Here is a 21,332-nt window from a genome sequence, read left to right on the forward strand (position 1 = left end):
AATTAGGTTACATTTTTAAACGTTTCCTAATGAGGATCCTTTACACCTTTGTTTAAAATATTAAATTTCACTTATAACTTGTGTTACATTTTTTATGTGGTGCTCCTTTTAAATTTACCTTTGATGATATATGATGTATTCAATGCATTTGGGGACAATTTACGCAATGTTAAAATAAAGTAACAAGTTCACTTTAAAAGGTTGGTGCATATGCCAGGGAAGGGGTGTGTAATGTGAAGGTTACACCCTGCTCTCCTTATATTGCAGGATTTAGTGCACTACAGACAATCATTAGACAACCTGTAGTCAGAATATTTTCTCTCTGAAAATGGCTTGTCGTGTTGCAGGCCTTGTACGAAAATTTGCCAGTGGAAATAAGGGCTCGCTATCTCCTCTCTACTATGCCATAACTCGGGCAATGCCAATCTGCCATCAGAGGAGTTTCACTTCCACTGCAAGGTGCCAGGACAGCAAAGCAAACTCTGGGTAAGTCTCAACCTGATCATTCCTGGGGTATGCCCCGTTACACAGCTAATGAGGATTTTACTTTTCAGTTTTTAAAATGAATAATACTTTCATTATTTACCTATCACCAGCATATTCTACAGAACCTCCATTCAATATTGTGACTAACTAGGTCTCATAGATTAGAATAATTAATACTTATTGTTATTTATATAGTGCCAACATATTCCATAGCGCAGTAAGTTGAAAATCAAATGTAGTGGGATTCATTATTAGCTGGATTTACATAGCACACACATATTCCCCAAGACTGGGACTGAAGTCAAACATCAAGGCTAGTTAGATTTATTTCATTATGTGAAGGATTCCTATTTATTATTATTATTATTATTATTATTATTATTATTATTATTATTATTATTATTATTTATGCAGAACTAGCATTTTCCACAGCCCTGTAAGCTTAAAATCATGACTATTTAGATCTCATTCAAATTATTAAATCACGTTGCAAGTGCTTATCAAATTACTTTTGCAAAAAGGCTATTGTATCGCTATCATAAAAAGGTCAATTTATAGTGCTGTAATGTTGCTGTAATGTTTATATAATGTATTAAATAATATGATTATTAGCTTTCTATTATGTAAAATAGCTTAAACAGTGTAGCTTTGCTTCATAATTTCTGGATTTTTCTTTACACTGAAATATAATATGCCTGTAATTACGTTTATTATATCGCATTAGTGTGTTTTCGTGTATAAATACCGACTGCAAATGAATAAAATAATATTGAAAAGGAAAAGCATGTAAATAGTGTTGCAATTACGATTGTCTGATCTATTTTTGATATTTGCACTTCAACTGAAAATAATAAGGGATATAGATAAGCATTTACTAACCAGCCTCAAATGATAAAAATAATTGTAAAAACGAACAATGTTTGAAAAATAAAAAATTTAAATGATGAACTTTCTTTCTTATTTTCCTTATTTCATTTTTAGCTGTCAAAAACCAGCATAGCGAATATTATTATGCTATTGTTATACATGGAGAATATAAACCCATTGTACAGCGCTGCAGAATTGGTCGGCGCTTTATAAATATTATATTGGAAATTGCACTTGCTTAATAAATAAAAAAAAAACACTTTACCACGTGGATTTAACATGAGATCAGTAAACGTAAAATAGTTCCAATTTGTGCATCACTATACACAGGTAATACAATTAATAACAGCTTACTATTGTATTAGTAAATTACTACTAGAGCTTAACATACACTATTCATTATTACGTGTCAGCAGCCTCTCATAACTGCTTTGCTCATTTACATTTTTAATGTGAGATCAGCCATTGCAGAAAATACTTTATTTATTTGTGCAGTTATGAAATTCACTAACAACTCACTGTTTGAATTATGAAAAATATAATAATTAATTACTCATGAATGCAATTTTTTTTTTTATTAATTAGCCCGCATACTGTATTATGCTATATAATATTGATACAAAACATGCTTATTGGCACGTGGGTGAGTAGCTGATAGCAAAGCACTCACTGTCACCAAACTGCCTTCTTACAGTAATTTATACCGATCAGTGATTTGTTCACAAACCTTCCACTTCTCCAGGTCAATAACTTTATAATATTATCACAACTAATCTAGTCATGTGTGAGCAATCACATACTGACATAGAAAAACACACACAAACTCAGAGCCATGCCTAGGTTGCATGTCACCTGGTCTCGAAATAGATTCCGACTACCTCTCTGACTGACACCCAGGGGAGATGTAACAGGGAGCATTGATAAAAGTCACAATTTCTATTGAAATCAGCATTTTTAAGTAAGCTAAAGTGCTTTAGGTGTATGGAGTGTTCCTTAAATTTTTACTTTTCTAATTTAAGGGGTGGGGGGGGGGGGAGGCTTTTTAGTCAGATCCACACAGCCTCTCTTTTCTTACCTTAAACAGGAGAGATAGAGTTAAATCTTATCCATGGGGTCCAGTGGTATTCTGCTGGGATATCTCTTTATTAATTGCTATCCAGCTCCCTGCAGCTCTGTATTGATTCCGAAGCGTGACGTAAAATCCCGGCTCCATCATCAATACAGGGCCCGCATGGGAACTGGGATATCAATAGAGAGTGATCACAGCAGCCCACTCGCTACCCGCAGCCAGGCACGTCAGCAAAAAGGACTCTACTGTGTGCCCCACTGCCATCTATCACTCAGGTCAGGCTCCCCTCATCCCCCCAACACCCCATAACAATTATTCACATTTACATTGCTGTCTAGTAAGACCTCTTGTGGCAGTCACTCAAAGGGCCACTAGAGGTGCTTCCTATATCAGTGCTGTACTGTATGCAGGGCCTACGTTCAGCATCTCCACTCTCCCCATAAAGATTAACTGATTCAATGTACCTCTCTGATGAGATGCTGATTGGTGCGTTGTAATAGCCTGCCAAAGATTCCTTATGGGTAAGCATTGGATATACTTCATGATCTCAGGCATGGAAGTGGGGCCAGCCACGGCAAGTAATCAGCCTTTTTACTAAATTCTGAGGGGGGCCAGGGACATAAACAGGTAGTCCAACACTATAGTGTTAGGATTAAAATGTTTATATTCCTAACACCATAGTTTCATGTATGCTGTAAGAGGAGATGGGGCCATAGCCAAAATTGCAATACTTATTACTTATTGCAATACTTAGGTCACATCGCCATCTTCACATGCTTGTGATAGCGGGTTGACAGGAAATAGGAGTCCCATGTCCTTGCTATGTCCTGGTTCTCTTCGGGCCAAAAGGGTGTCTCTTCAACACATTAGACAAACATTTAAGTGGTCCAACCCTTACACAGGCTGGACTAAAAAGTACATTATATACCTATGCGGGAGTCTGTTTAATCAGGTGTTTACTGATGATGTTTCAAGCCCAGAGTTCTCTATATACATGTTTCATGCTGCAGGTATCTGTTCATGTAAAGAGACGGAGGCCTAGTCTGGGTACTGGCTACTGCTGTGGTACATGATCACAGCCCGACGTTCTCTAGTAAAAGAAAGCCTCTTTTTAAACAGAAGAGTTGTTAGAGGTTTAACACACATCAAATCCTCCCTCCCTTTATTCCCAGCTGCTCCATATCTGAGTTATTTACTACCACATGACCTTCAGCCCTTTCTTCCTTAGCTATGTTACAGGGCTGTGTACATTTCTGTACTTGGTGCTCTAATGACGAAGAACACGTCTTTTCTGTACCTGTGCACTAGGTTTAGTGTAATTAGGGTTGGGAGAGTTTAGTTCTTGCCTCATCATGAGAATCATGATAATGATAAAGACCCTCTTCAACTTCCATTTACCTAAACTTACCCTTAGTGTTGCTATTAATATCATCAATGTTAAAAGGATACTATTGTTTTAGGAATACAAATCTAATTAATAAACCCTTACTGTACTTATCCGATTCCAGCACCGATGTCCCTTGGTGCTGGGTCGGCGCTTGGCCTCGTCTGAAGTCGCACAACGGAAAGCACAGCGAGCACATTGGGCCATCCCAATAGAAAAGCATTCCTGCAATGCGTTACTATGGGATTTTAACTAACGCTGGATATCCTCATGCAGATTAAGGACATCCAGTGTCAGGCAGCCAGAAGTTGCCTAGCAAACAGGAAGTATCTCTAGTGGCTGTCTGATTGACAGCCACTAGAGATAGGCGTAGTCCTGCAATGCAATCATTGCAGTTTCTTTAAAACTGCAATGATTTACATTACAGGACTAAGGGAGGCATGGACACTGCACCCAAACCACTTCAATGAGTCTATAGTGTCCATTTAATGGTGATGTAATGCTTCTGCATTGCTATCACGGAGCATGCTATACAATTATATCTTTACATTGGTTTCACATCTAGACCTTTAATATTATATGTAGCATTGGCTTTATTTATAGCTATAATATGTTAATGAAAACATTTATCTTTTGTACAAGGTTTTAAAATGTCTTATTACATTCTAGTCTATGATGCTAGAGCAGACTGAACAAACTAGAAGCAGGGGTTATAGCAACATACATGTAGGGGACATAGGGAAGTGCAGCTGTGATGCAACTCTATAGTTTTGGGGATCAGGTGTAGTTACACCCCCTGTGAGACCTTTAATTAAAACAGTCATTCAGAACAGATCAAGTCCAAGAAAGTCCAGGAAAGACTTGTGCTGAAATATGGTGGGCCTTGTCTCCAAGGGAATTTAAAATTAATGTCTAAGAGGTATATAAATAATTATGACCAGGTATCATTAGGGCCCTATGTGCTATATTCTGAAGCATTACATTTGATATTTTGTTGCACTTGTAAATTGTGGTTATTTAAGTTTGTCATGTCAGCTTGTCACATTAACATTTTGATTCTTTTTGAATTTTTATTACTTGTAATGTTTTAATTCTAATAAAGTTATGTATTATATTTACCTTTAATCTGCAATACAGTTTTTTTTACTCATATTTAGAGGGGCTTAGAGCGTTACTACATTAACATCAGCTTGTAATTATGCTAAAGGTTATCTTACTCTTCAATGCCAATTAGCTGATACGTTCTGTCTTTTACATATTTGTGTCTCTGTCTGTCCGTCCTGATGTGTTATTTTTTTCTAACTCCAGGTATACTGTGAGTACTTGTGATTAAAATACTTGATGACATATTATTTGTACCAATTCTGCCATTGGAATTTTAATTTCGTTTTCACCCTTGTTAAATGTGTTTAAAGTACTGAAAAAAAAAAATACACAGAAGCAGCAGTGTTACATTTGGAGTTTTTTTGCGAAGACCCCAGATGATAACGTGTCCAATTGATGTGTTTTGGAAGAAGCTAAAGGATGATAAACTTACCTGAAGTTCTCTTACGCAGATACCACTATCTTTACTCTTGAAAAATTCTTAAAGTGACTCTATAGGCATCCAGACCACATCAGCTCGTTGAAGTGACCTGGGTGCAACGTCTCTGTCAACCTTAGTCTTGCAATGTAAATCATTGCAGTTTTTTTTAGAAACTCTAGTGGCTGTCTAACAGACTAGAGGTCCCCTAAATGACGCTGGACATCCTCACGGTCTGCATGAGGACATATAGCATCAGTGAAATGCCCTTGTAAAGCATTTAGGTAATGCTTTCCTGTGGGGAAGGCCTAATGCACTTGTGGCGCTAGCATCAGATCATGACGAAGGAGGCGGAGTACCGACCCAGCACCAGGAGACATAAGCACAGGAATTGGGTGAGTAAATAAAGTTTTTTTAACCCTTTATTGGAGGAGGGACCAGAAGGCACTATAGTATTGGCAATACAAATTTGTATTCCTAACACTATAGAATCGATTTATGATACTGTCACTTCAGGAGCCTGCATCATGGGCTAGAGTGCAAAATACTTTTTTTTTTTTATAGAAGATTGGGAGAAAGTGGGTTACTTAATGGAACATCTGCAGCAATGCACCAGAAGGAACCATTTCTTTCAATTGAAAAAGGTGATAGCAGAATGTCTGTCTTTTGTCAACTTCTGCTTTACCCATAAGACACCATAGTTCCTTATATTATTTTATTAAGATTGTATCATTGCACTGCTCAAAAGTGACAGACCTGCTTTACACAGACCATTTTTGATCAATGTCCATAAGATATTTTTGCTGTTTTATTTATTTGTTTTTCATTTCAGGTCTTGATGGTAAGTTGTGTATTTTTGCTGATGATACTAAGATATGTAACAGGGTTGATGTTCCAGGAGGGATAAGCCAAATGGCAAATGATTTAGGTAAACAAGAAAAATGGTCAGAGTTGTGGCAGCTGACATTTAATGTGGATAAGTGCAAGATAATGCATCTTGGACGTAAAAACCCAAAGGCAGAGTACAGAATATTTGATACAGTCCTAACCTCAACATCTGAGGAAAGGGATTTAGGGGAGATTATTTAAGATGACTTAAAGGTAGGCAGACAATGTAATAGAGCAGCAGGAAATGCTAGCAGAATGCTTGGTTGTATAGGGAGAGGTATTAGCAGCAGAAATAGGGAAGTGCTATTGAGACCTCACTTGGAGTATTGGAAGGGCAAAGGTTTAAAAATAATATTAGGAAGTATAACTTTACTGAGAGGGTAGTGGATGCATGGAATAGCCTTCCAGCTATTATTATTATTATGATATTTATATAGCGCCATCAAATTCCGCAGCGCTTTACAATGGGTGAACGAACAGACATGTAGTTGTAACCAGACAAGTTGGGCACACATGAACATAGGGATTGAGGGCCCTGCTCAATGAGCTTACATGCTAGAGGGAGTGGGGTAAAATGACCCGAAAAGGTAAGGATAGTATTAGACTAGTGACAGTTGCAAAAGAGGAATCAGTCAGGAGCTATTAACAGTTTAATTGATACGCTTTTATGAAGAAGTGGGTTTTTAACGATTTTTTGAAGGAGTGGAGACTGGGTGAGCATGTGACGGAGGAGGGAAGCGAGTTCCACAGGAATGGTGCAGCCCTCGAGAAATCTTGAAGGGGAGCATTAGAGGTGGGAGTACGGACAGAAGATAGACGTAAGTGGTAGCTAAAGTGGTAGAGGTTAACACAGTGGGATAGGCATAAGGCTATCCTAGCTATAAGGTAAGGCCAGGGACTAATGTATAATGTATACTAAAGTATTTAGAAAATTGGGCAGACTAGATGGGCCAAATGGTTCTTACCTGCCTTCACATTCTATTTCTCTTTTTTTCCATACTTGATTTTTTTTACATTGACCAAACTGCCACTGTGAGAATTCACGTCAGCTTATCCAACCAGATCTGCCTAAATCAATCTTTTTGCTCAATTCAGCAAACTGGCACCTAAAAACAAATAGGGAAGTTGTTTATAATTAATTATTAGGTTTTATACTTTATCAACTGATTTTTTTTAACAGTGTACAATATTCTATTCAACATTTTCTATTATTACTTTAATTGTAATAAATGTATAAGACTCATAGAACATGTTGCATCTGCGTTAATTATCATTATTGTATCCTTGGACTGGGGCCTTACTCAGAATTCAAGAAAATTCAAGGTTAACATAATTTATAAGGCTTAAGTCCTGTCATATACGGCAAAAGTTGTAGATACCATGACTTTCAAGGTTCTTGTTAGAGATAAAAATTATCAACAGCTAAGTGCAAATTAGAACATTATGAAATTGCAAATGATGCAAAAAGAGAAACAGATTTTATTAACAGGGAGCACAATTATGTCACAACTTTACATTTTCCAGCAGTACGCAATATTTAAACTTTAAACTGTATTATCGTCTGCTTAAAGTAAAACTGTCAAATGGGAAACTAAATATTAATATGCATTGCATCTTTTATTTAAAAAAAAAAGAAAATCATACTATTTTTTATATTTTTTTATTTGCTGGCTATGCCGGCCACCACATGTAACTGAAATTAGCTCTTGCAATTCAGGGCATGCATACAGCACTACAGAAGGTACGCCCAGGCATGAATGTGTTCTTACGGCATTTCATATGTCCTAGCACAACCAAGGCATTATGTGGGGTTAAGTAGCCCAGAAGTAGCCAGAACACAGCACCTCTGTATTATTCACCTCAGTGAACACTTCAATGGCATTTACTGGACCAGAAGAACATGGTACTGTCCTTTCCGGAGAAGTGACAATTCTGCTTTATTTCTTGCACATGCGGAATTGTAGATTGTAACACTAGTTAATGATGCATAGTGCTATAGAAGCATATATATAATTTTCATTCGCCAATGTCTCTCAGAGGAAAGACCCACATCATATCAATGTAACATATAAAGAGGTCAAATAAGTGAACCCTAGAAAGAGAGAGTTATACCTCATATGTTCGCTATGTCTATTTTAAAATAAAACGTAATATAGCCAGAAAGTACCAGAAAGTGCCCCACTAAAGCTAAACTGTGCGGTCCATTCTGAAAAAGTAACAGCCAACAAGTCATTCAGAAGTAATGATTGCCAGCCATGGAAGGCCCAGTATGCCCTGAGGTTTCAGGTGAGTAAAGATGAGGGGTCACATTGTGACAATGTCCTCAGAATATTCAGGTCAGTTTCAGATGGGTCCAATGGGGCACCTTTTTTATAATGGAGCTGCTGCTGATATGCGTTTGGACCTGGCTATTTTTCGTCCCAACTTCTCAGTATTTAAACTATTGCCATTACATCTGTTATTCAGAGCTCTGTTTCATAATGCTTAATGACTATAAAACAAGTTGGACGCCACTGGTCCTTAATAAAGGTGAAATAGTAAGGGATGGATCCGAACAATTGTCTCCATGTCCAGGTATATCAATATAAGTCCGAATAGAAAGTGTGCTCTCAAAAGGACAGAGTCTATTTCCTTCTGTGTTTAAGACTTAATATGTTTGGGTAGCAACATAGCAGCAAACAGCCTACAGAGTAAATGGGGTGGTTCCACTACATTTATTTAATTTAATATACTACTAATCTTTGCGTTGGACACACAGGAACAGAGGGGGGTGGGGTAAAGTGACACAAAAGTTAAGGATAGTATTAGACTAATGACAGTTGCAAGAGAGGAATCAGTCAGGAGCTATTAACAGTTTAATTGATACGCTTTTATGAAGAAGTGGGTTTTTAATGACTTTTGTAAGGAGTGGAGACTGGGTGAGCATCTAACAGAGGAGAGAAGTGATTTCCACAGGAACGGTGCAGCCCTTGAGAAGTCTTGAAGGCGAGCATCAGAGGTGGGAGTACGGACAGAAGATAAACCTAAATCTTCAGCAGAGCGTAAGGGCCTAGATGGGACATACTTGTGTGTTAGGGAGGATAGATAGGTGGGAGCAGCATTATGTAGAGATTTGAAAGCAAGAACCAGAATTTTAAATTGAGCTCTATATCTTACAGGAAGCCAATGTAGGGGCTGTTACACCTGTTACCACTGTTGTTACACCTCCTTTGATCCCCCATAAGCCAAATGTATATTTTACTGCTTGTTGAGCTTAAGGGAGGTTTTGTTCAATGATCATTAATCATGTATCATGTAGGCCCACATTCTCCTCATCTGTCTTGGTCTGATTCTGGGCCCAGCTATTTTGTCTTTGAACTGTGAGAAGTCCACTGGCATTTTATTGTGTGGGTCTGCCAAGAGGCTCATAAGCATTGCCACAGTGACAGGAGCTTAATCCCCAGTATCTGGCCCGGTAGGTTGTTCATGTGCACTACACAAGGGTTCTTCTCTTAATCCACACAGGCTGGGAAGTCATTGGTATAAGGTGCCATTTTGGGCCTTGAGTCTGTTTGTATCAACAATATCTGCATTGGAAAGCTCTATCAGTCCTGTTTGTTTTAACCATATAACAAGAATTACAGTTCTCAAGTGCAAGATTGCTGGTATGTCAAATTTCTTAAAAATAGAAGGTTTTATATTGCCATAAACCTGATGTGAGCTTTGGTCTCTTAAAGCATTGTTGTTATAACACAAGTCGGATGTTAAGAGGTCTGCTGCTATATGTAACGGTTCTTTGCAATATATATCCATAGACATATATAGAAATCTAGTCATTTCTATAATAGAAATGCTACATTGACCAGCACACAAAGGCTCTATGAATGACAATTTGTTCAAACATCAGTCAAAAAAAGGTTAACATTTTTTTACTCCACCCTTTACAAATCTCAATAAAACAAATTAAAGTGACACTATAGGCACAAACACAACTTTAGCTTAATGAAGCAGTTTTTGTGTATAGATCATGTCTCTAAAGTCTCACTGCTCTATTTACTGCCATTAAGGAGTTACATCACTTTTGTGTCTGTTTATGCAGCCCGAACCACTGACTGACACAGCCTGCATGAAAACAAAATAGTCTAATTTTCAATCAGATGTAAATTAATTTCAACGGTTTTTTTTAACTCCTGCAAGCTATTAACAGAGCAGGAGATCATAAATTCTACATTAAACAGAAAGTGCAATAAAGGAAGTGCAAACATTAGATGACTATTTTCAGGAATTGTTTAGGAAGGCTGTGTAAGTCACATGCTGGGAGGTGTGACTAGGGCTGCATAAACAAAGTGATTTTACGCCTAAATGGCAGAGAATTGAGCAGTGAGACTGCAGGAGCATGATCTATACACCAAAATGGCTTAATTAAGCTATATTTGTTTTCGTGACTATAGTGTCCCTTTAGCATCTTATCTGATATTGTAATAAAGTGTCACCCTTTGACCCTTTGTGTTCCAGACAAATATCCATTTTGAGACATGCCGAGCTATTCACTAAAGTTATCCACTAAAGTGGTATTTGTGAACTCTGGCCTTGAATCTGAATTTCACTTTAAATTCACTTTGAATTCTCATTTTTGTGAATCTATTGTAGTGTTTTTACTTTGCCAAATGCCTGCAGGCTATTTAACTAGAGATAAATGCACATCCATATTAAGGTTGAATTAATTGCTGGTTGACTAGTTGTGTGGAACCACACCTTGACATGCATTGCTCGGTAATTAGAACTAAATAATTGGTTAAAGGAACACTCTACACACATTATTAATAATATTATTATTAGCGTTTATATAGTGCCAGCTTATTCTGCAGCGCTTTACAATATAATGAAGGGGGGAACTTTAACATTAAGTTATACAATTAATTATAGTGTTTAATAGGTTGATGAGGACCCTGCTCACAGTGCTGAAGTGCTTTATATGTCTGGAATCTGTCATATTCCTGGCAGTTTGTGCAAGTTCCAATTTCAATAGAAATCAACACTTTTATAATTTGCATCAGACCCACTTAGATAGCAAGGGAGGGTTTCCTCTGCTTCTGTTAGGTTCACAGAGCAAAAAGAAGCAGCAGACACGCTAAGCTTGAGTATGTCTGCCGTATATGTTTCCTTTGGGATTATTTCTACTAAATGGTAAAAAATAACAACTTTTCAATGAAATGTTGGATGGTGTTCACCAGGTGGATCTCCAGTTGTTTTTATTAACTACAATGTACGTGTAGACTTGCTAAGCATGACAACGAATTTACAATTTTCCTTCTTTCGTTGACAGATCTTCAGAAGACACTCTTACAGTTAATTTCCTTAACCGTGATGGTGAGACATTGACCGCCACGACCAAAGAGGGAGAAAGTCTTTTGGAAGTGGTGATCCGCCACCGCCTGAACATTGATGGCTTTGGTGAGTTTATCTGTAAACAGATACAAGTTCGGCCTATATTGAAAATCATTAAATACATAAATATATGAGATATTTTTTAAAAAAATGGCAATAATCTTTTGTATTCAGCATTTTATAATGTGCAATGCTTGGGTCTAACTGACTACTTTAAAATCGGATACACTGATAATATTTTTCAGTTAGGCAGCCATGCATAGTGTTGTACTGTGTTTCTTAAAGGGACACTTTAGGCTCTGTACCATAACTGCTTCACAAGTAAAGTAGTTATTGAGTCTGGAGTCGCATGGCACCATACTTTTTTTTTTTTTAAATGTTTTAATGCTAAACAAGAGTCCTCATCAGCCCATCATCTCTGTGCTGTTCAGGAGACCTGAGCAGCAATGGAGGCTGTGATTGGCTGAGAATGGCAGCTAAACGCTTTCACAATGCTCGTTGTTGGTATGACTTGACTTGATAAGGCTTTGTGACACAGTAGAAAGTTTAAACCTGTTTTTAGAATACGAACATGCTACGTTACCATGTCACTGTCTAATCAAAATGTTGGTATATACACTGCGGATTTCATAGCATTATTGGCTTACATGAATGTCTCTCATACTCGACACTGTCTACCTGCTGACATTCTAACCGAGCTTGATTATATTATAAAACTGTGCTTATTACCCACTTGCCCCGCATGTTAAGCGAGGAAAAGCCTGAGGACTGCTTTTGGGGCACCTCACACCTGCTTGTACCGTTTATATGCACTGCAAAAAAAATATAAAAAAATTGAATTTCAAATAAAAGGACAGAATAGCTCATCTAAAAACATAGCTGATTTAGAGAATGTGCATTGTGGGCATGTAGAATGCTAACACATTGTAAAATTACTGAAACACATGTTCAAGGCAACTTGGCAACTTATTCTCTTTGTTTTAGGTTCCCCTATCACTCATGGTTATTTACGAAAGTGAAAATTCACTCCACTCAGACACAAGGAGAACACAAGCTATTCAAGTCTAATGGTCTATAACAGTCTCTATATGAGACTGTATGAGACTGTTATTATGATCTCATACTGTATGAGAGATCATAATGTTCTCATAACACATTTATGTGTCAATGAGGATCTATCACTAAAGAACAACTGTTACAAGCACCAGCTAGAAAAGATGGTTATCTGAATCTCGTTATAACAAACAATGTTGATCTTTTGACCAACATTCAAGTAGGGGAGCATTTGGGAAATAGTGATCACAATATGGTAATTTTTAAAACAAACTCAAAAAAGCAAAAGCACGTGGGGTATCCTAAAACATATAATTTTATAAAAGCCAATTTCAATAAGATGAGGACAGCTCTACTACAAATCAACTGGCATTAACTCCGTAGTGAAACAAAACACTGAGGATAAATGGAAACTATTCAAACAAATATTAGAAAGGTACATTTCTCAGTATGTGCCATTGGGTAATAAATATAAAATAAACATTAAAACCAATGTGGCTTAGTAGAGAAGTAAAACAAGAGATTAAAAATAATAAAAGGGCATTTAAAGCATTTAAATCGGACAAATCAGAGGAATCCTATATAAGATGTAAGGAAGCCAATAATATTTGAAAAAGGCAATTAAAGTGGCTAACATAGAAAATGAGAAATTGATAGCCAATGAATGCAAAACCAACCCCAGATTATTTTTCAAGTACATCACTTCTTTAAAAAAACAAAAAATGAAAGTGTAGGTACACTGGAAACAGAGATGTGTGTGTTAGTTAAGGAAGACCAGGAAAAGGCAGACATTTTAAATAACAATTTTCTTCAATATATATTAATGAGGATCCTATGGCAAGAGATAAGCAAATGATTGCTGCAAAAACCTTGCATATAGCTTTTGATTGGATGGCTCGAGGCAAGGTGCTACAGCAGTTAAAGAAAATTTATGTAAATAAAGCTCTGGGGCCTGACCGTATCCACCCACGAGTACTTAACCCCTTAAGGACCGGACTGTTTTTGCGATGTTGTACATTTGCGACCAGGCATCTTTTTGACACTTTTGTGGTGTTTGTGTTTAGCTGTAGTTTTCCGCTCTCTCATTTACTGTTCCCATACAAATTATATATTGTTTTTTTCAGGACAAAAGGGGCTTTCTTTACATACCATTATTTATATAATCTCATGTAATTTAATTTAAAAAAAATTAAAAAAAATTGCGGAAAAATTTAAACAAATACATGTTTTTTGACTTATGTGAAAAATCTTTTACTCATCTACAAAAGCGAATGAAAAAAACTGCTAAATAGATTCAAAATGTTGTCCTGAGTTTAAAAATACCCAGTGTTTACATGCTTTTTGCTATTTTTTTGCATGTTATAGGGCTATAAGTACAAGTAGGATATTGGGTTTCAAAACATACATTTTTAAAATGTATCAATAATGACATTGTAACACTATTATCTGTCATAAATCTCTGAATACCACCCCACATGTACATATTTTTTTTAAAGTAGACAACCCAAGGTATTCAATATGGGGTATGTCCAGACTTTTTTAGTAGCCACTTAGTCGCAAACACTGGCCAAAGTTAGCGTTCATATTTGTTTGTGTGTGAAAAAAGTAAAAAACTAAATTGAACGCTAATTTTGGCCAGTGTTTGTGACTAAGTGGCTACTAAAAAGACTGGACATACACCATTTGCAATACATTGGGTTGTCTTCTTTTGCAAATGGTATGCCATCATGGGGGTAATTCTCATTCCTCGGCTACCATAAGCTCTCAAAGGCAACGTAACCAACCTGGCCATTTTCAATGTAAAAATATTTGACCCATATATTTGACCCTGTAACTTTCAAAAACGCTATAAAACCTGTACATGGGGGGTACTGTTATACTCAGGAGACTTTGCTGAACACAAATATTAGTGTTTCAAAACTGGAAAATGTATCACAACAATTATATCATCAGTAAAAGTGCTGTTTGTGTGTGAAAAAGTAAAAGAAAGTCACTTTCACTGACAATATCATCGCTGTGATATGATTTACTGTTTTGAATCACTAATATTTGTGTTCAGCGAAGTCTCCCGAGTAAAACAGTACCCCCCATGTACAGGTTTTAGGGTGTCGTAGAATGTTACAGGGTAAAATACAGTGCTAACAAATTAAATTCTCTGGACTTTTGACCTGGGTTGGCAGGCAGGTCCCTTAAATTGCAATCAATAAAATTACTTAATTATGTAAAAATATTACATAAATACACATGTAGAATTTAAATATATATGCATATTTATATATTTGAAGTCTACGTGTATATTTATATAATTATTTATGTAATTTTGTATATGGACATATGTATATTTCGTATTCTTTTTATTTATTTATATATACATAGATATATATACAATTTCATTCTAAGTGTATTTTGATATAAATATATATATATATATATATATATATATTAATATCAAAATACAGTTAGAATAAAATTTCATATAGAAAAATATATTTTTTAAATTTTTTTTATTATTTTTACATTTTTTAATTTAATTTAAATTACTTATTATTTGTATTTTATAATAATATATATATACAATATATATAGTTATTATATATATTATATATATACATGTGTGTAATTTAATTATAAGTGTATTTTTATATTAATATATGTACATATTAATATAAAAATACACTTAGCATGACATTATATATATGATATATAGACGTATATTATATTTATATAATATACGTCTATATATCATATATATATACACATATATAATAATATTTTTTTTATTAACTTTAACTTTAATTTTTTTTTAGGATTTTACACTGGCAGGGAGACTGCCTGTCAGCACAGACAGTCCCCCTGCAGGCAGTCACATGGACACCTACTGTGACCATGTGGTCGCCCTGTTGGGCGATCACATGGCCACAGGGGTCCTAATCTGCCATGGGGAGACTGTCTGGGCTGCAGGCAGTCTCCCCACACCGGGACCAATGCTGATCGCCGCCGGGGGAACGACGGCGATCGGGTAAGTACATTGGACCGTTAGGACGGTTCAGGACCGTCAGCGGTCGTCAAGGCAAAAATGCCAATGACGGTCCTGAACCGTCCTCGGTCCTTAAGGGGTTAAAGGACCACTATAGTGCCAGGAAAACAAACATGTTTGTCTGGCACTATAGGGTCTTTTGGTCCCCACCCACCCTCAGGGCCCCCCTCCCGCAGGGCTCTAGGGGGAGGAAGGGGTTAAACTCTTACCTTTCTCCAGCGCCGGTCTCCCTCTTCGCAGAGGACTTTCCTCCCTCTTCCGACGTCATCCGCTGAATGCGCATGCGCAGCAAGAGCCGCGCGCACATTCAGTCAGTCCATAGGAAAGCATTACTGGTGTCTTCTCACTGTGAAAATCACAGTCAAAAGCGCAGAAGCGCCTCTAGCGGTTGTCAATGTGACAGCCACTGGAGACTGGATTAACCCTAATGTAAACATAGCAGTTTCTCTGAAACTGCTATGTTTACAGCAGGCAGGGTTAACCCTAGATGGACCTGGCACCCAGACCACTTCATTAAGCTGAAGTGGTCTGGGTTCCTATAGTGGTCCTTTAACCCCTTAAGGACACATGACATGTGTGACATGTCATGATTCCCTTTTATTTCAGAAGTTTGGTCCTTAAGGGGTTAAGGAGCTAAGTGGGGAAATAAGTTAACCTCTGTATTAAATCTTTCAAGATTCTTTTGTTTCAGGTATTGTACCGGAGGATTGGAGGAAGGCAGATATTGTTCCTATATTTAAAAAGGTTAAAAAACCTTGTCTGGAACTTTTAGACCTGTGAGCTTAACTTCTGTGACTGGGAAAATATTCAGGAATTCATTGGGAAGAACTTTGTTATTAGCAACAATCAGCATGGTTTTATGAAACATAGGTCATGCCAAACTAACCTAAATGCATTCTACAAAGTATAGATCAGAGTGTTGCAGTGGATGTGATCTACTTGGATTTTGCCAAGGCATTTGATACGGTTCCTCACAATAGGTTAGTCTTCAAACTAAAAGAAATTGGTCTAGATGAATATTCTTGTTCCTGGGTAGAACATTGGCTTAAGGATAGAGCACAATGGGTTGTCATTAATGGTAAATTTTCGGGCTGGACAAAAGTGGTAAGTTGTGTCCCTCAGGGTTCTGTTTTGGGACCGCTACTATTTAACATGTTTATAAATGATCTTGAAATAGGCATTAAAAGCCATGTTTTAGTGTTTGCAGATGATACAAAACTTTGTAAAGTAATAAAATGTGAGCAGGATATTGCTTTGCTGAAGAGTGATTTAGATAGATTGGGGGACTGGGCACTAAAATAGCAGATGAAATTTAATGTAGAGAAATGCAAAGTTATGCACTTCGGGGTTAAGAATGCACAAGCAATTTACACCCTAAATTGTAGTGAACTAGGGATAACCACACACGAGAAGGATTTGGGAATTGTTATAGACAACAAATTAGGCAGCAATATGCAATGTCAATCTGCAGTTGCTAAGGCCAGTAAGATTTTGTCGTATAAATAGGGGCATAAATTCTCGGGATGAAAATATAATTTTGACTCTTTATAAATCACTGGTAAGACCACACATTGAATATGCTGTGAAATTTTGGGCACCTGCTCTAAAGAAGGATATTATGGCACTAGAAAAAGTGCAGAGACAAGCTACAAAATTGACAAAAGGAATGGAGCATTTTAGTTACGAAGAAAGCTTACCAAATTTAAATCTCTTTAGTTTGGAAAAACGGCGAGAGGGGATATGATAACATTATACAAATATATTCAGGGCCAGTACAAACCATTATCTGGAAATCTATTCATAAACAGGGCTATACATAGGACACGAAGTCACGCATTTAGGCTGGAATAAAGTAGATTTCATCTAAGACAAAGAAAAGTTGTTGTTTTTTACAGTAAGAGCAATAAGGATATGAAATTCTCTGCCTGAAGAGGTGGTTTTATCAGCGTCCATACAGATGTTTAAACCGCAATTGGATTAATACTTGCAAAAACATAACATACAGGGATATCATTTCTTATTAGTGGGGAAATAGCTGCTTAATCCAAGGAGATATCTGACTGCTATTTTGGGGTCAAAAAATAATTTTTTCCTAGTTTGTTGCAAAATTGGAAGCACTTCAGACTGGGTTTTTGGCGTTCTTTTGGATCAACAGCAAAAACATATGTGAAGAAGGCTGAACTTGATGGACGCAAGTCTTGTTTCAGCCTATGTAACTATGTAACTATGCAACATCCAAGGAATGCTTAAGAGAATAAGTATGATAATGTTGCAATAGATACAGCATTCAATAGTAACTTATCATTCCTATGTCCCCCTTACTCCCCTAGGTGCTTGTGAGGGGACACTAGCCTGTTCTACCTGTCATGTCATATTTGATCAAAAAGTCTTTGACCAGTTGGACCCAATTTCTAATGACGAGATGGATATGCTGGATTTGGCCTTTGGTTTGACTGACATGTAAGTGTCCAGGATTTATTTCACTATGTTGCCTACTGTAATTATCACTTGGAAATCACCAAATTTGTTGTTCAAATAGTAAATCATTTAGGGTTTTCAAGGTCACATGGTTTGACATATCTCTGATATAATGATTTGCAATAGTGCATTTAGGAGTAACACAGCAGTGGTATATCTAATTATTCATGAAATGCCTTATTTGAGACCATGGCTTTCAAAATCTCCTAGTTAATGGAAAGTAATTGGAAAAAATAGTATGCCAGTTTTATAAATGGGAAAAAAAATATTATGCCATGAAATTTAAATAACACTCCAACACTAGAACCGCCACAACATGCCATAGCTTTTATTGTGGAGTAGTGCCTTGGCACCTTTATAATGTAAGGTGCTCAACTGTTCGCTAATGGTTTGACGACTTAACTGGGGTCTGCCATTCACTTCCTCTATTGAGCGATAGATATACTTATCTGATAGCTCTGCCATCCAGAGCTAGCTTATTGGCTTAGAATATCAGCTGATCACTCCTAGCCAATGAGATAAATCTTGCACCTTCATGCGAGCTCAGAGTAGACATCTTTCGCCTCACAGTAGAGGATGTGAGTGGCACCCAGCAGACGCCAGAGAAGTTGTCACAACATATACGGTTTGACTTCTTACACTGCTAGGAGTCTCCTAGAACTATAACCACTACAGCACGCTGTAGCATATATGGTGCCTGGAGTTTCCCTTTAATCTTGCAATCTCTCATAATCTCTACTGCTGACTCAGAGAAGCAAATCGGACCTGATAACACGAGAAGATTGTACCTGTCTGTCATTCACATTATCCTCTCTAATAACACAACTGTGACCTTTTTTCTAAAGATCTATATGGATAAAGAAGATATAAGAGTTTGTAAGTGTGCTTATTACATGGAAATATCTAAAATCATGATTACACTAAATCTTTTCATTTCAGGTCCCGTCTTGGTTGCCAAGTTTGTATGAATAAGTCCTTAGATGGAATGACAGTTCGAGTCCCGAAGGACATATCCGATGTCAGACAAGATGTAGAGATGGCAAAACAAAATAAACAATGACGTGCTTGAGAAATTATCTGCTGGATGAGTGTAGATATTTTTGTGTGGCACTGGGGGGAAGGGGACCTAATGGCAAAAACGTAGAGAGCAAGATAACTCCAAAGTACTGTCATTGACACAGCATTATGTGAAGTTAATCACGTGTTCATGGTGGATACTGCATGATAGTTCCACGTAAACGTCATATATGGGATTTACACAATGATCACCACTTGGAAACAGTCACTCCGCAGTTGGTTACCCTGATAATATTTGATGGCATGACTGTTTTGCTAAACATTTTTGAGAACTTTGTGCCTGCTTGGAATATATCTATGTTACATAGTACTTGTAATACGTTGCATACAAACTTAAGTTTATGTGTATGCAAAAAATTTGATATTTTCAAAATATGTCATATACAAATATATGTAAGGTTTTGTTATTTCAGTTTTAACTCTTTTTTGTTTGAGGAGATAACGGGATAAAGATCCCACCCCTCATCTTAAAATAGCTAATGTTTTTTTTTGTTATTTTAAATGTCTTGTCCATTTGACCCACCTGAATTCCATCTTTGTTTTCTTCTTGTCCAGTAATCCAGTAGTCATCTGGATTGCCCTTTGCTTTTCCAATACCACACTATAGGAGTGATGAACAAATGTGCATTTAAAGGAGCACTATAGTGCCAGGAAAACAAACTTGTTTTCCTGGCACTATATAGTCCTTAGGTCCCTCCCACCCTCAGGGCCCCCCTCCCGCTGGGCTGAAGGGGTTAAAACCTGAAACTGCTATGTTTATAGTTGCAGGGCTAAAACCTGGGGGACCTTGCACCAAGACCACTTCATTGAGCTGAAGTGTTATGGGTGACTATAGTGGTCCTTTAATGTAAACATATGTAGTGTAAATGTTGGGCAAGTTCTAGAAGTAGCGAACCAAATGATTTAGCAGGTAAATTCCACTGGTTTCTATGGTGAGTGCTCTAGTTCTAACTTCCCCTGCAGTCATTTTTCAAACAAATCACCATGTCTCTACCATTAAATAAAAGCCTCTCAAAAAGCTGTGAAATATCTGTACTATATGATTGTTCTAGGGAGATGGAACTGGAAACTGCAAGATAATTGTAACCTGTACTACATTTGTTTAACATAAAATGCTCTGATCTGTAAAAAAAAAACGACAATTGACAACACTGCAACAAATAGACAAAAAAACATCAATTAAAATAACGATGTCAACACGCACGGAAGGTGGGAGGAGCCAAGCGGAAGGCGGGAAAAATCTTGAACGGCGATTGCAATAGAGCGGATCAGCTGGCAATAAGGACTCCATTTCATACCTCGCCTGACTAAACTCGTATGAGACATCTCCCAGTGTGGGAAAGCGTGTTTGTGAGTCACGGGTATATATACCGTTGCACTCACCACCATATCTAGTAAGCAGTCATCTGTTTACCAATTTTGTCTTATTTGATTGTTGTGCACCTTATATCTTTTAATGATTTATGTGTAGATTTATTTGTTTTATGATTAAAATTATTAAGTGTATAAATGTGTTGTGTAACAGTGTATGAAAGGTGCAATTTATACATCATATATACAGATCTGCACTATTACTATTTTTCATTTTCTCTTTTACATATGCAAACATATGAATCTGAACGTGTGACTACTATCCATTGAAGAGTATAAGTATACCCATTCCTTAATTTCCTAAATCTTTGCTGCATGTGGGACGGGGTTGATCACCTAAATGTCGCTCCACTTCTTGTAATATCTTTTAAAATAAAACTACCCACATAAGAACTCATAGTTTTCAACGTCAATAAATCTACTTAAAAAATGAATTATTGTGTATTTAGGGGATTATGTTTTGTTTGTTTTTTGCATATAGCTGTAACGATGAATTTGATGCATGAGTGGTGTAGATACAATTATAGGTTGTTCCCTCTCTTGTAAATATGAACTTATATTACTGTTATCTGCGGACTGTAGAAACCTTTGTACATTTTGACTCAGCAGCTACTGGGTCAAAGGCGAAATAAAGGAGTGCTCAGTGCAGGTGATATGCGTGACTGCAAATGTTTGTAGAAAACCTGTGCCAAAAAGCGGCCTTTGATTGTCAGTCTCTGTTTACTGTGAGGGC

General features: G+C 36.9%; 1 protein-coding gene across 1 annotated transcript; it reads left to right on the top strand.

Annotated features, from left to right (window-relative positions):
- Nucleotides 1-279: 279 nt before the first annotated feature.
- Nucleotides 280-19,635, top strand: LOC134573763 (adrenodoxin-like). The gene is made up of 4 exons (XM_063433542.1): nucleotides 280-486; nucleotides 11,522-11,649; nucleotides 18,004-18,133; nucleotides 19,091-19,635. Exons 1-4 carry the CDS (start codon nucleotides 329-331, stop codon nucleotides 19,209-19,211), a joined length of 537 nt encoding a protein of 178 aa, XP_063289612.1. The 5' UTR covers nucleotides 280-328; the 3' UTR covers nucleotides 19,212-19,635.
- Nucleotides 19,636-21,332: the final 1,697 nt, after the last annotated feature.

The sequence above is a fragment of the Pelobates fuscus genome, chromosome 9 (assembly GCF_036172605.1).
Source record: "Pelobates fuscus isolate aPelFus1 chromosome 9, aPelFus1.pri, whole genome shotgun sequence".
NCBI classification, from domain to species: domain Eukaryota; kingdom Metazoa; phylum Chordata; class Amphibia; order Anura; family Pelobatidae; genus Pelobates; species Pelobates fuscus.

Coding starts and splice junctions, on each gene's coding strand:
- LOC134573763 (XM_063433542.1), top strand. CDS start 329: ATGGCTTGTCGTGTTGCAGGCCTTGTACGAAAATTTGCCAGTGGAAAT. Junction 487..11,521: donor GACAGCAAAGCAAACTCTGG/GTAAGTCTCAAC, acceptor TTTCGTTGACAG/ATCTTCAGAAGACACTCTTA. Junction 11,650..18,003: donor CCTGAACATTGATGGCTTTG/GTGAGTTTATCT, acceptor TTACTCCCCTAG/GTGCTTGTGAGGGGACACTA.